At 34.4% G+C, this 14,116-nt stretch overlaps 1 protein-coding gene across 1 annotated transcript in view; it reads right to left on the bottom strand.

The window, feature by feature from the left end:
- The window catches only part of POU1F1 (POU class 1 homeobox 1), a 24,326-nt gene extending 10,210 nt beyond the window's left edge, over window positions 1-14,116 (bottom strand). Inside the window, exons 1-3 of the mRNA XM_007439729.4 lie at window positions 13,975-14,116; window positions 8,722-8,728; window positions 7,082-7,227 (exon numbers count right to left, since the gene is read on the bottom strand). Coding sequence (XP_007439791.1) covers window positions 7,082-7,227; window positions 8,722-8,728; window positions 13,975-14,116 — 295 coding nt within the window. The remainder of the gene's footprint in view (window positions 1-7,081; window positions 7,228-8,721; window positions 8,729-13,974) is intronic.

Here is a 14,116-nt window from a genome sequence, read left to right as displayed (position 1 = left end):
AGAAAGCCAAGGTTTTAGGAAAGAACTTTTTCAGAGAACTGTTAGAAGAGTCAAGAAGCAGTATTATAATGACATCTGTAAAGACATTGAAGATAGAAACAGACATGAAAAAAGAAGTGAAGATTTTCAAAAGATCTCTGAACTCAGAAGGATGTTGCAACCTCAAATTGGAAAGCCAACAATGGACATATAGTAACTGATTCAAAGAAAGTCTATCTTTATTTAAGATGGAAAGAGAAATACTATACAGTAGAGATGTTGATATCCGAGATATATTAGTAGATATTCCCTAATTACAAGAACCTCTAGTACTAGAATATGAAGGTAAATCAGCACTGTGGTCCTTCTCAAGTTGGAAGGCTACAGGAATTGATGTATTACTCACAGAAATATGGTTAGCAACAGAAGAAGAAAAGTAAAAGTTCTAATCAAGCTATGCTAGCAAATCTGGAGAACGACACGGCAGCTATCAGAAAGGAGATTTAACAAATTATCATACAATATGCTTAATTTCACATGCTTGCAAAACAATGCTTAGGATCATCTAACACAGATTAGAGCCTTACATGAAAGGAAAATACCAGATGTTCAAGCTGGTATTAGAAGAAACATCATTGCTGATTCATACTGGATAATTGAGAAATCCAGCAAAGAAGTCAATATGTGCTTCACTGATTATAGAAAAGCCTTTGATTGTGTCAACCAAGTGTGCTTAGGAGAATGGGAATCCCAGAACATCTCATTGTCATGATGAAAATTTTATACATAGGACAAGAAACCACATTCCAAACAGAACATGGTGAAATACACTACCTCCAGGTTGGCAAGATTGAGACAGATCTGTGTACTCTCTTATTTATTCAATCTGTATGCGGAATATATATTGAGCAAGACTGGATTGAAAGATAATGAGCATGTTGGGCAGTGTTGGGCTTCGGGGTTTAGTGACCATAGTCTAGACAACAGATTTCCTGATGTTTCACCGGCAACTATGGCTGGCATCTTCAGAGGCAAGGTGATCTGCTACATAAACTACAGGTAACTGAGCAGAGACTGACTGGGATCCTGTCTTTATAGCCATGTGTCCTAACTTCTGATTGGATTTTAGCCAAGCCAAATCTGTTGTCTAGACCATGGTCACTAAACCCTGAAGCCCAACATTGCCCAACAGATACTGGCTGTGAAAGCCTATACCAGTATAAAGATGACCATGCTTTTAAAACTGGAGAAAGAAACATCAGCAACCTGCACTATGCCTATAACAATATTCTGATAATGCAAATGACCTGGAAGCTCTACTAATGAAAATCAAGAAACGCAGTGAAAAAATGGGACTAAGATTAAATGTAAAAAATATAAATAAAAATATATTAAATATAAAATATAACAAACACCAAATTAATAGCAATAAATGCAGCAATCAGCCTTAGAATTGACAATGAAGATAACGAAATATAAAGATAGTTTTTGCTTATCCACACTAGTCAATAAGATCTACTATCAACTGTAAAGGAACAAGCAGTCAAGAAATATGCTATAGACTAGCACTTGGTAGGGTAGCAATAAAGGCCTTGGAAAGATATTTAGATGCCATGATGAGTTTATCCATACAAAGATCAGTATCATTCAGGCAATGGTTTTCCTTGTGATATTGTATGGAAGTGAACGCGAAAGACTTTTGAAGAAACAGGTTAAAAAGAATATTGACTCCTTTGAATGTTGGTATTGAAGAAGGCTTCTGAAAATATCATAGATAGCCAAATAACAATAAATGGATCATAGAATAAATCAATTCAGATTTCTCACTTAAGGCCCAAATGACCAGGCTCAAAATTATATTTTCAGCACATTATGAAAAGGACCTAGCTTTAATGAGAAGCTTATAATACTGGGAAAGGTAGAAGGAAATAGAAAAAGAGAACAACCAGCAACAAGGTTGATGGACTTGATTAAATATAAGAAGGGAAACTATAAATCACACAGAAAACTATAGACCAATCAGCTTTATATCCATACCTGGGAAAATCCTAGAAAAGATCTGCATGCAATGGGTTTGCAAGCATTTAGAAAGAAACATGTTGGTTACTAGAAGCCAGCTTGGGTGTGTTAAAAATAAATCATCCCAGACAAATCTTACTGCTTTTTTAGCCAAATGATTAGATTAGTAGACCAAGGGAATGCTGTGGATGCAATATACCTAGACCTCAGTATGGCATATGAAAAAGTTAACTATACCTTCTCTTTTGATAAAACAGTGTAGGATGGATAAGTATAGGATGTAGCAGATGGTTATTTGGACTTCAATATACAGATGGTTATTTTACTGTAACTAAAAAGCACCAAACTAGTTTCCCCACCCCCCATAGAATACTTTATTGTATTGATTCTATACAGAGTTGAGACAAAAGGCACATTAAAAAAAAATCAATAGGACTTTAAAAACTTAACTGGCTGGGGTTAGATGCAAAGTTAGCTACATCTTAAAGCTACATCTTAAATATAGTTTCACTGATATTTTAGCTAACTACCAAAAATAGCCAGTCATGAGAACAGTCAATTCATGAGCTGTGTAATGCTGAAAGAGCAAGAACTAATGAAATCATTACTTGATGATCAACAAAATCACAATTTATGAATTTTGATTCCAAGATATGCAGAGTTACTATAGCTAAATTCATAATATAAGTGATTCCAGGAAGAGCTAGTTAAAAGTATTTTGCTTCCTGAGGCAAAAGATAAGAGGAGGCCTTCTCCCCATTTGTACAAATTAGCTAGCTTTATCACAGATGAGTAATCCTCTATTGCACCTAAAACAGCAGGTTAGGTTAGGGAGTCCTGAGGAGATTCTGTGATATACACAACTTTGCTTCCCCACCCTGAACAGTTTTAGAGATAATGATCTTCTACTCAGTATCTGTCACTTCACATTCTTTGCTCATGCTGTCTACATAGGGCTGGTCCTGATTACAAATGTAGATATGTAGCATATGTAATCCCTGAGCAAAAAAATTAATCAGATAAATAGTAAACATGTGGCAGTGGTGTGGGCTGTTATGGGTGCTAGTTGCTTGACAGATGTGACTCCTCTGTTCTGCAAGCTGCATTGGCTGCCAGTATGCTTCCAGGCACAATTCAAGATGCTGGTGGTTACCTTTAAAGCCCTTCATGGCTTGGTGCTGGGTTACTTATGGGGCCATCTCTCCCCAGTGGTATCTACCTATCCTGTTAGATCCAACAAGAAAGGCATGCTCCAAGTCCTATCCACAAGAGAATGTCATCTAGCAGGATCCAGTAGGAGGGCTTTTTCTGCCATGGTGCTCACTCTGGAATATCATCCCCCTGAGATCAGACTTGCCCCAAACCTGCTGGCCTTTCACAAGACATTAAAAACTTGGCTTTAACATCAAGCCAGGGGCCCTGGTAGTGTGGGTTAGCCAGTTGTCTTGTTATATTAATTGTGCAATGTTTGATTATTCTTGGCTGTTCTTTTATGCTGTCTTATGTTATTTACGTTTTTAACCCCTAGTTGTCTTTATTTTGTCCCTATTTTGTTTTGTTAGCCACCTAGAATCATGTATATGAGATGGGCAGCCATATAAATTTATTAAATAAGTAAGTAAGTAAGTAAGTAAGTAAGTAAGTAGAATAAGATATGCACAACTTCACTAGAAGAGAGAGACTTGCCTTGTAAAGTGCCAACTCCATTCACAACATTGGGATGAGACATACTGCAGGTCTGCAAAATACGGCTTTGAGAGAGGCTTGCTGCCAGCATATCTGGAGCTGTAGGCTTGAGGCCTATTAGAGAAGGGCGGGGGGGAGAGGAGACTGCAAGAATAGCAATTGATAGATGAAGAATTTCACCTTAGTCCTAGCCCATGGTAGAATTAATAAATAAGAAACATTCCTGCAACTTTTTTTTTTAAATGTATTATATTGTATCCATCTAGTGCATCATTTGTCAGTCTGAAACCCCCTAGAAATTTAACATAGTACTTCAGGCATATTTCAGTTTAAAATACCCTCTCTTATTCTGTAGGTAAATTTAGAAAAGTGAGGTGTAGAGAGAGAATTAGGTGCCACTGAGTCAGGCTAAATTCTCCATCACTGTGTGACAAATGCTTGCCATCTTGACTTATCTCCAGCAAATGTGCTTTCTTTCTTCTTTTTCCTATCTCCACCCAAAACCACATAGGTGGAGTTTACCATACACGTACCAGAGTTGTATGACTACAATTCCCATTTATGTTACCCACTAGTCCATATTTGGAATGACTTCACCTTTACCTTCACCCTTCATAAGCATATTCTTGGCATTCCTGTAACTGTCATATGGGGCCTGGAAATAAGGAATAGATGTTTTCTGTACAGAAAGAGAACATATTGTGCTCTTCCAAGAACAATCCTGTATTTCTTTCATCTCAGCCACCCAGATAATGCATTTTCTTCCCCTTCCTCTACTACCCTCAATCCTGCAAACAACAGTTATTTTTACTAGTCTATGATATGGTTATTTTGCATATGAGAGACACTTGTCACCATGATGTTCCAGCAATGAGCTGGTATGCTATTGGGTACATGTTTAAAATACTCTTTGCAACTTAAGCACAATCATGCCCAATGCTTAGGGGGTCATTTACGCCATGAAAAGTGATTCTGGTACTTGCACAGTTGGGGAATACGGGAGTGCAGGTGGCAGAACCACTTCCCAAACTCTCTGCCTACCCTTCTTCAAGTAGGGAAGTCAGGTGGCAGACCAGTTTTCCAACATGTGCAGCCTGCACCTGCACTTTTGTGTGAAATGGTGAGAAGACCTATTTCCCCTTCTTCTCCCCCACACTTCAGTGGCCATCCATATCAAGAGAAGGTTGGCTGGTTTTCTTCTCCCCACTTCTCTTGCCATGGGCAGCAGGAAAAATGAGGGTGGAGAAGTAGGGAGGGGAGAGAAGCACCAGAAAATGGCTTCTTTGGTGCCAGGTTTCCAATCCACACAGAGGAATGGAGAACTGACAGCAAAAGACAGATTGATCTTCTGCTCTGAGTAACTGTCAACAAATGAAGCACTCCCCATTCCACCCATCTACTCCCCTGGGGCTCTTAGTATGGACAGTATTCCTATTCTTCTTCTCTCAGGAGGCAGAATAGGATTCCAAAGTGCAGTTAGCACATCTGAGATAGCATATTTTGTGCCAGTTGGTACAATTGATAACATCACTTTTGTGCTGCAGTGAGGAAGAACTTATACTTTCTTAATTTTATAAATTTATCCTATATATTTGATACTAATAAGTCATTATCTTTTCCATAATCTGCATCTGAAAGTATTGGGACTGACTGGATTGAATATCTGGATATGTCCATAGGTAAGGTCTATCTATATTCATGATGCTTGACATAGATGTTGACAATAATCTCATCCAAATCTTTCTATAATTTCCTATTCCTACATTTCTACAGCTTTTGCATTCCAATCACCTATTAGTAATATGTGTTTTTCTGGTTTTATTTAGCACCTCTTCCAGTTTTCCACTGAATTCTTCAAAGCCTTCTGCCACTGTGTCTGTACTAGGTGAATATACCCATGCATAACATTCATATTCACTGAATATTCAATAATTCTAATATACATGATCCTACCATTTATTGAGCTAAAGCCAAGTACTTACTAATGGTCATTTTGAATATCATTGCCATCCCATATGTTCATATGGTCTCATGCATACCTTGAAGCATGGAATCATGATGAAATGTTATCAAGTAATCATTAGATATTTTTTTTTAAATGCCCATTCTTATCCATCCAAATTGGCTTATTCCTAAAACTTTCAGTTCAGTATGCTTAATTTATGCTCTGATAATTTTAATTTTTCTTGAGTCATTTTGCTCACATTCCAAGTTCCAATTGAATGTGTTCTTTTAAGAACTCATTTTTCAATACTGATGCCATTAATGACCAGGATTCCTTTCAACACTAGTTTGGCCACATTATCACCTCCAGATCTAACTCTCTTCTTCTGGGTTTAATTTTGCAGTTCCTTCTTCTAAGGTTGTTGAAGTCTCTTATACCTGGGACATATTTCCTCCCTCTTCTCCACTGTGGATTCTTCTTAGTTTCTTAGATTTTACTGGCTAACCTGACCCTACCAGAAGTTCCTTCTCCCACTGGCATTGTTCTCAGTGTCACTGAAGTTACTAAACAGTCCTACTACATCAAGATAACTCCCAGTCTGAGACCAATAAAATTCACACATTCTATTTACTATTTTGTATCAAACAGCATGATTAGAGGTTTGCCAAAATCTGGTTCAAATTCTTGCTCAGCAGTGAGCAGGAATTTAATGAGCAGGGTAATGGTGATCTGAGTCCTGCTATAGAGTCCCCCCTTCTTCACTGGCTGTTGTGGATAAAATGGGAAGAAAAACAGCTTTAATCAGTAAAAAAGTGGAATATAGATCAAATCAAACCATCCAACTATCAGTAACCATGATGCTTTCAGACGCTTGGAGAAATATGTGGCATAAATGTAATATATTTACTTTCTTTACCTTTACTTTCTTTCTGCTAGTCATGGAGAGATGTAAAAAGCTCTAGTGAGGAACTGAAGACCCAGATTCTGATTACCAGGAACATAATTCAGCTAGTGCACTGACATTTCTTTTCTTATCTACATATTTATTTTAACTTTAGCTACAGCTGGAAGCATTTTTTTTTTAATGGATGCCAAGATTCTTTTTAGGAAGCTTAATTATTTTTCCACATGGAGAATTGCCATGATATGCAGAGTAGCTGAATAATCAGAAGAACTATGAACCATTCTGTAAAGGTCTACATCAGTATTTTTCAACCTTGGCAATTTTAAGATATGTGCATTTCAGTGCTGGCTGGGGAATTCTCAGTTGAAGTCCACACATCTTAGTTGCCAAGGTTGAAAAAACACTGGTCTATACAGTGTTCTAAATGCAACAGGTAAGCCATAGCTTAAATGAGTAATCTCTTGGAATAGTCTTTATTATTCCACACAGATCCAAAATGTAACAGATTTATTTGCTACGGTATGTATGCTTCAGAAAGTATTTCTTACCTGCCATCATCCCATATGCGGTTTGCTGGTTTCCATAATGGCAAGAAGGAACGGAATAATGAAGACCTGATGGCATATTTCCCATAGTTGGCATGGAAAAGCATGTATGGGCACATTTAAGGGGGGTTGGGTTCAAAGACAAACAGATGAGACCAGTAAGAATATATTCATTGATTCATAAAATATTATCTCTATCAAAATATATGAAAATTAGATATTGGATCTGTCATGAGTCTGAACTCTACTCACTGAACATCTTAAGAATATGATATTGTTTGATTTGTACATGCAGCAATTCAGTCATCCAATTTAATGACTACAGACCCAGTTTTCATTTCAATTACATTTGCTCTGCCCAGTTAAAGTTGTAGGCTAGGACATGGAATAAGTTGAAACTGGACAGATGGTGAAACAATGAAAGTAACATTTACCACATGTTGAATTATGTACATTTCCATTAATGTCATATATTTAGATATCAATTTAGGGAACTGGTTTCCACATGACTTATACCAAAAAAAAAAAAGTTATAATCTAAACAATAAATGTAACATTGTTGGCTGCACAGTCAGCCAGATATTTAGACTGGATTTGGCTTTGGCATTTTTATAGTAGTAGTAGTAGTAGTAGTAGTAGTAGTAGTACTGAGTTGCTGGGAGTCAGCCGGCATATAAATTTAATAAATTATTATTATAATTATTACTATTATTATTCAGCACATTGTAAACATTTTAAAAAATAATCAGTTACTTTTCAAATATGTAACATAAAATAAGTATTTTACTATATGACAAAGATCAATACCATGACAGCTGTATTTAGTTCTCTGTGATGAACTTTTGGTCACAGTAATTTGCTTTAAATCATACTCCTCTAAGATTAAATTTAAATTATGTTATTATTTTATCTGTAAAACACTTTGAAAGAATGATTTACTCTAAAATACAATGAAGATAAAATCACTGAAAGTATGCATCTGCATATAGAAAAATGATTGGAATCAACTGACTAATTGCCCATAGCCTCTTTGACTTGAAGATCCTTTTTGCAAATAGGATAATAAGTATACCTGCATGGAAACATCTGAGCAATCTGTATCCTACAAAACTGGAAGGTTTTGATTACATGTTTCAGTCTAAATATATTGTTTTCAGTATAAATGGCACCTTGAAAATGTAAAGATTAGGAATGGTCATGATGAGTATAACTCTATTCTTTCTTTAACATATGTCAATTGTATAATGAATGACAAGTTGTTTGATTATTCCAGACTTGATCTTGCAGGTAACCACAGCCAGTTCCTGCTAGTTTTCCCTCCACTTCTTCTACTACTACATATTGAAATGCTGAGCAAAAGCAATACCAGGAATCATTCAAGATTATGCATTGAAGCATAATAATAGGGCAAGTTTAAGACAGGACAGTACTGTGATCTATAACAAATTAAGCATATAATATAAAACAAAATAAATAAAAAATATATTATGGGCTGTGTTAAGAATTAATTGGGCTAATGTCTTCCTGAATACATCAATCATCCTTTTTTATTCATTACATCTTATTTTAAACCAACATTCTTAGTTAAAATCATTTGTGCAAATTTGCAAACAGATATGTTCAGTTTAAGGGCTGATCCTATCCTGGGAACTTCAAAAAGTAAAATTATTAAAGAATATTTGTATCTACAATCCAAATATACACTGCACTATTCAAAAAGAATGCATATGATAATTAACAAATCACCAACTGAAAATAAACAATTCTATGGTAGGCTACTCTTGATTTCAATTATTACATATATGAAGCAGGTTTTAAATAATTAAAACAGAATAAATTATACTCCTGGAAGAGCTCAGTAAATCAAAATATCCATGCAATGCTTTACTTGCTTCTTTATTTCTTTTGATTTCAAAATGAGTTTTCTGCTGTAACTACAAACCAGAACTTAATGTTTAAAAGGTATAATATAAGGGGTCTTCCAGTGAGTGCTATGGCAAACTGATGTTCCTGGAAGAGAGGGACAACATTTCGGCTGAAAACAGCATCTGGATGCTGGATCCAGACCACTGAAATCTCTCCAGAGAAAGGAGAGATCTCAATATTACACAGATGTACCCTGGAAAGCTGTTTTTTTTTTTGTGAGTTGACAAGAACCTATGTTTTTGTCAACTCACAAATGGCTGGGAGTTGCGGGATTCCATTGAGCTTAGAGCTGTTAATGTAGCCTATAAGGACTCAAGGTTCAACCAAGTTCACCTCTTAATCATTTATTTATTTATTTATGTATTTATTTAACTGCTTTTTAAAGATTGAGAACCTTCAGAATGGCAACTTTCATTGAATTCCCTGGGTGAGTTTTATTCACTCCTTTAAGAAAGAAGCTTTAATTATGAGTTTAAAGATTTGCAAAAAATAAAAATAAAAAATCAGAATATACAACAAAAGGGTGATCAGCGTGTTGATTTAGAAAGTTTTAAATGAATTAAGGGCTCAGAAGGATTTGAATTAAGACTTTGAATTTAATTTAAAAAATCTTTCCCATAGGAAATTGGCTATGTTTATATTTGTAAACAACTGATAAGAAATTATGACTTTGAAGGTTGGACACTAGAACGCACTAGAAGGAAATAAATGCATCAATTGGATACATTAAGAGAGATCTATGAACAGTGGGCTCAGAATGTAATTTCAAAGTTATCCACTTTTATTGATATGGATGATGTTATGGAAGGGGAACAAATTTTATTGGAAAAGACTGAAATTTATCTGAATGTGGATTTTAAAATGGCAGGCTATAAGAAGGAGATGAAAAAGATGAAATACTGGATATACAAAAAAATGTAATACTGGATATACAAATGAAATCAGCTGGAAAAGACATACAAATACTAAACCAGAAGAGCAAAATGGATAATCTTCTTAGTGGGTTACAAAAGGGACTTGTTAAAGTTCTTAATGATTTTGTGAAAAGAGATAAAGAGAATATGAAAAGAAAGCAGATGCTAAGACATTATCTGAAGAGATTAAATACTGTGGGGAGAAAAGGGAAATAATATAAAGTTGGTTTATTTGATCAAGGTTAAAAGAGATGGGTTGTTATCTCTGGTAATTTTTAATGGATTTTTGCTGACTAGAACTGGATGATGATATTTTACAGGTTTTGTTTATCTATAAGACATGAGATATGGGAAAGAAAGTTTGTCAGTCGCATTTTAAGTTTATTTATTTAAGATCAATATAGTGCTAAAATAACGTGGTTATTTCTGGTAATTTTTATTTGATTTTTAATTACCAGGTTTGAATGATAAAGATATAAAGTGAGATATGAATGTAAAAGGAAGTATTTTAAGTTGGTTTATTAGATTTAGTTTGTATAGATATGTTATTTCTGATAACCTTTAATGGACTTTTACTGATTAAGACGATGAGGCTTTAAAAATTTGTTTATAGAGAATGGGGTGGGATATGAGATGAAGAGACGGTTTGTGGCATTTTAAGATATGGTGATAAGTTGTTAAAGATATTTATACTTGCTGCAAATGAAGGGGAAGATTATTTTCTTTTTCTTTATTCTTAATTCATCTTTTTCTGCACTTTTTAATTTTTTTAATTTTCTTTTTTCATATTTTTATCTTGTAGTTTGTACTAGTTTTATCTGTATAATATAATCTTTAATAAAATTATTTTTTAAAAAAGGTTTGTCTGCTTCATAAGTCTTAATACTACCTTAAAATTAAAAGCTAGAAATCTAAGAATCAAATACAATTTTCAAGAAGCAGCATTTAATTTGTCTTCACAGAAAAGGAGAAGCATGTTTTTTCTAGCTATAGTAACTTTCATGCACCATTGAAATAATTCAGGGGGGAGTTATAAGATAAGGGAATCATTTATCAGTGACATTTTATTGGGCTGGACTTTTTTTTTCCCATGGATTTTCAGGGAGAACTGACTGCATACTTAAAGGTCTTGCTTGGCAGGACAGCCAAGATGGTGAGATTTAGCCTTTCTCATATGCCCCTAATTAAGAAGTGTAGTAGCTGTTTGTATATATAAGAAGCTTTTGTCTCTGGTCAGAACACACCCCTGTCTGGAAAGAATCACTGGGCTACTAGTTTAGTAGTGATCAGGTAATTAGTTGTTGTTGTTACTATTATTATTATTATTATTATTATTATAACAGAATTATAGCACTGATTAACCTTTTCCACACTGCCACCATCCATTTGTGCTTTGATCACAATTTTAGCGAAAAAGACTTTGGCCATTTGAACTTGGAATGATGTGTGTTTCAGTCTCAACATGGCTGGAAACTGCTAGATTTTGTGGGGTGGGGAATCTGTCCTAGACTTAATGTTATTATGATTCCCACTGATTTCTTAAATCATTTTGACTTACTATGTCTTCTGTACTATTATTGTTAAAGAGGAATTAAAGGAAATAATAAGTTCTGACAGTGATGATGATTTGAGCCAAACTGGGAATTGCAGAATTAAGGTAATAAGAACACTATGCTTAAGCCTCCCTAACCAATCTATATTGACGAGAATCACAGAAAGTATCAGAATGCTCCTAAGATGGGGCATTGTTGCTACTGCCCGGCTGAGGACAATTCACCCACATGTTGCATATCAGGACATCAGGACATTTCCACCAACTAATGCCATAAGTAATTCTCCTGGAGTGATAATTTGATAGATAGATAGATAGATAGATAGATAGATAGATAGATAGATAGATAGATAGACAGACAGACAGACAGACAGACAGACAGACAGACAGACAACCACCTTTCAACAGGTCTCAAACCTATTGGTTCTCCTTGAGCATATTATTTTGAAAACTGGTTCTACAGGATACAACTCTGTAGCAGATTATATGTTAAACTATGTAAATGTGTTTAAATGTTAATTCAGCAATTTCCTTATCAATTTCCTTATCAATATAGATTTCCTTATCAGTAGAGAGATAACTCTTGATTTGCTTCCAAGCTTAGTGCAGAATTCTAATCTAAGTTTTGATTAAAAGATACCCCAAACCTCAATTCCTACGTATTTTCTAACACCTTGAGAATGATCCTGACCCTTTGCATCATTTACCAGTTCCAAAAAGCTATCACAGCAAATTTTGGTGTTTTAAGTTAAACAAAAGACAGAGTTTAGAAATTATTCTAGGAAACTTATCTTGTTGTTGTTGTTGTTTTAAATGGTTAAAATCACTTATTCAAATTGATTAAATTGTTAGTGTGGATAGTTTCTATTCATTCATTTCAGCATCCTGCTCATGAACTTCATTACATGGAAGCAATTTCAGTAGCACTCCCTTCCATGAATGTGCACTGACAAACACAATTCAAAATGTGTAAAATATCTTGCTATCTTGATGAACACAGCAAAAAAAATCATCTACAGATTAATTTTTCAATGGCATGATGAAAACTGTACTAGAAGGAAAACAATTAAGGCTATAGTCTATGTATGCTTGCTTGGAATTAAATCTCTTTGAATACATTGGGATTTAGTTTAAGTAAACAAGCATAGCACTGAGAAGTAAAGGTATTGTTTAATAAAATAAAATACAGACTAAATTAAAATCTTCCAGCAAGAAAATACTTTGTATCGCTTCTCTAAGAATCATTTAAACATTATTTTCTGAAGATTTTTAATTATAAAAGGCAGTTTATATACCAATATGTGAATCAATGTTGAACACTACATTAAGGCACGATCTCCAGCTTTGTACCAATAAGAGGTATTGGGTAACAATTCCTACTTTTCCAAGTTCTCAGATGCATTCAAGAATTTCAAAATTTGTAGTTCCAATGCAACTAGAACTTCTGAACTTCTGAACACTTATTTCAGATGCAGTCATTGCTTCCAGAGATTAAATTGATGTGAAGTATTATATAAAATATATTAAAATCATATATCAGCACGTCTCTCACATTCCTTTTGAAGAATCAGTAGACGATAGAAATGAAAAACATTTTTCTGAATAAACATACTAAAATATAAAAACTGTTAAATTTGTATATAATTTTTATTGTTTAATATTTTAAAATATTGTTCTAGAAGTAATTACTGGCATTGGTATTATTATTTTAAGGCATTGCTCAAGTTTTATCTTTTATCCATGCTTGTAAATTAGGTATACATGGATAGAAAGTTAACACTGAAAAACACTAAAATATTAAAAAACCATCGTAAGACAGGATAGAAGAAGGTGGAGAGTGAAATTTTCATTCCATTGCAATTAATGTATAGTCTTTCATGAAAAAAATTCAATGTTTTTACATGAATAGCAAGACAGTTTGCTTTCTATACCAATGGATTTATAGTGTGTTCTATATTTTATGGATTGAATTAATTTCATCCATTTTAGAAAAGAAGCATAATCAAAATCATATGCAGGTGCAAGGTCATTTCACATCACTTGAAATAAACCAGTTTTGCATAATTAGCATCAGAATAGATTAGTTCAGGACTGAAGCACTCATGGATATCTACCAGTCATTTAAGTCATTACTTGTCATTTCATAAAATGTAAAGATTCCATTTTTTCCATTCTGTGCCAGGAGTTTTTAGAAAGGTAATAAGGCAGAAAGTTTGCATTATTTTCATTACCTCATTCAGTTCAAATCATTAAATATTGCATAGAATGACATGAATTTGATGGTCATTCAAATATTGATCACAAGATTAACCTCAAACTGTAATGTGAAATCAATGTGGTAATTAAAAGATACCATAAGCTAATTAAATACAGTAGTAGTTATATACAGATTTTGCTTAAGTAATTTCTTAAAGTATTTGTATAGCATAGCAAAGATGCTAAGTTGAAGCCAGTAAAATGGCACATTGATAAAAGTAGCAATTTTATAATAAGAGAAAAGGTACCTGTAGACACCACATTAGTGGCATGATTGGAGACGGGTAGACACTCTGCAGCACTATGATGCATTATCAGAGGCAGAGTGGGAGACGAGTCAGAAGTCAAAGGGATGAAGGTGTCAGCTGAAGAAAAGACTTGACAACTCAT

This window comes from Python bivittatus, unplaced genomic scaffold (assembly GCF_059951505.1).
Source record: "Python bivittatus isolate LINGU-HERP-01145 unplaced genomic scaffold, Pbiv_v1 ctg000350_np1212, whole genome shotgun sequence".
Lineage (NCBI taxonomy): Eukaryota > Metazoa > Chordata > Lepidosauria > Squamata > Pythonidae > Python > Python bivittatus.
The sequence above is the reverse complement of the archived record's forward strand: the minus strand, read 5'-3'. Positions and strand labels throughout refer to the sequence as shown.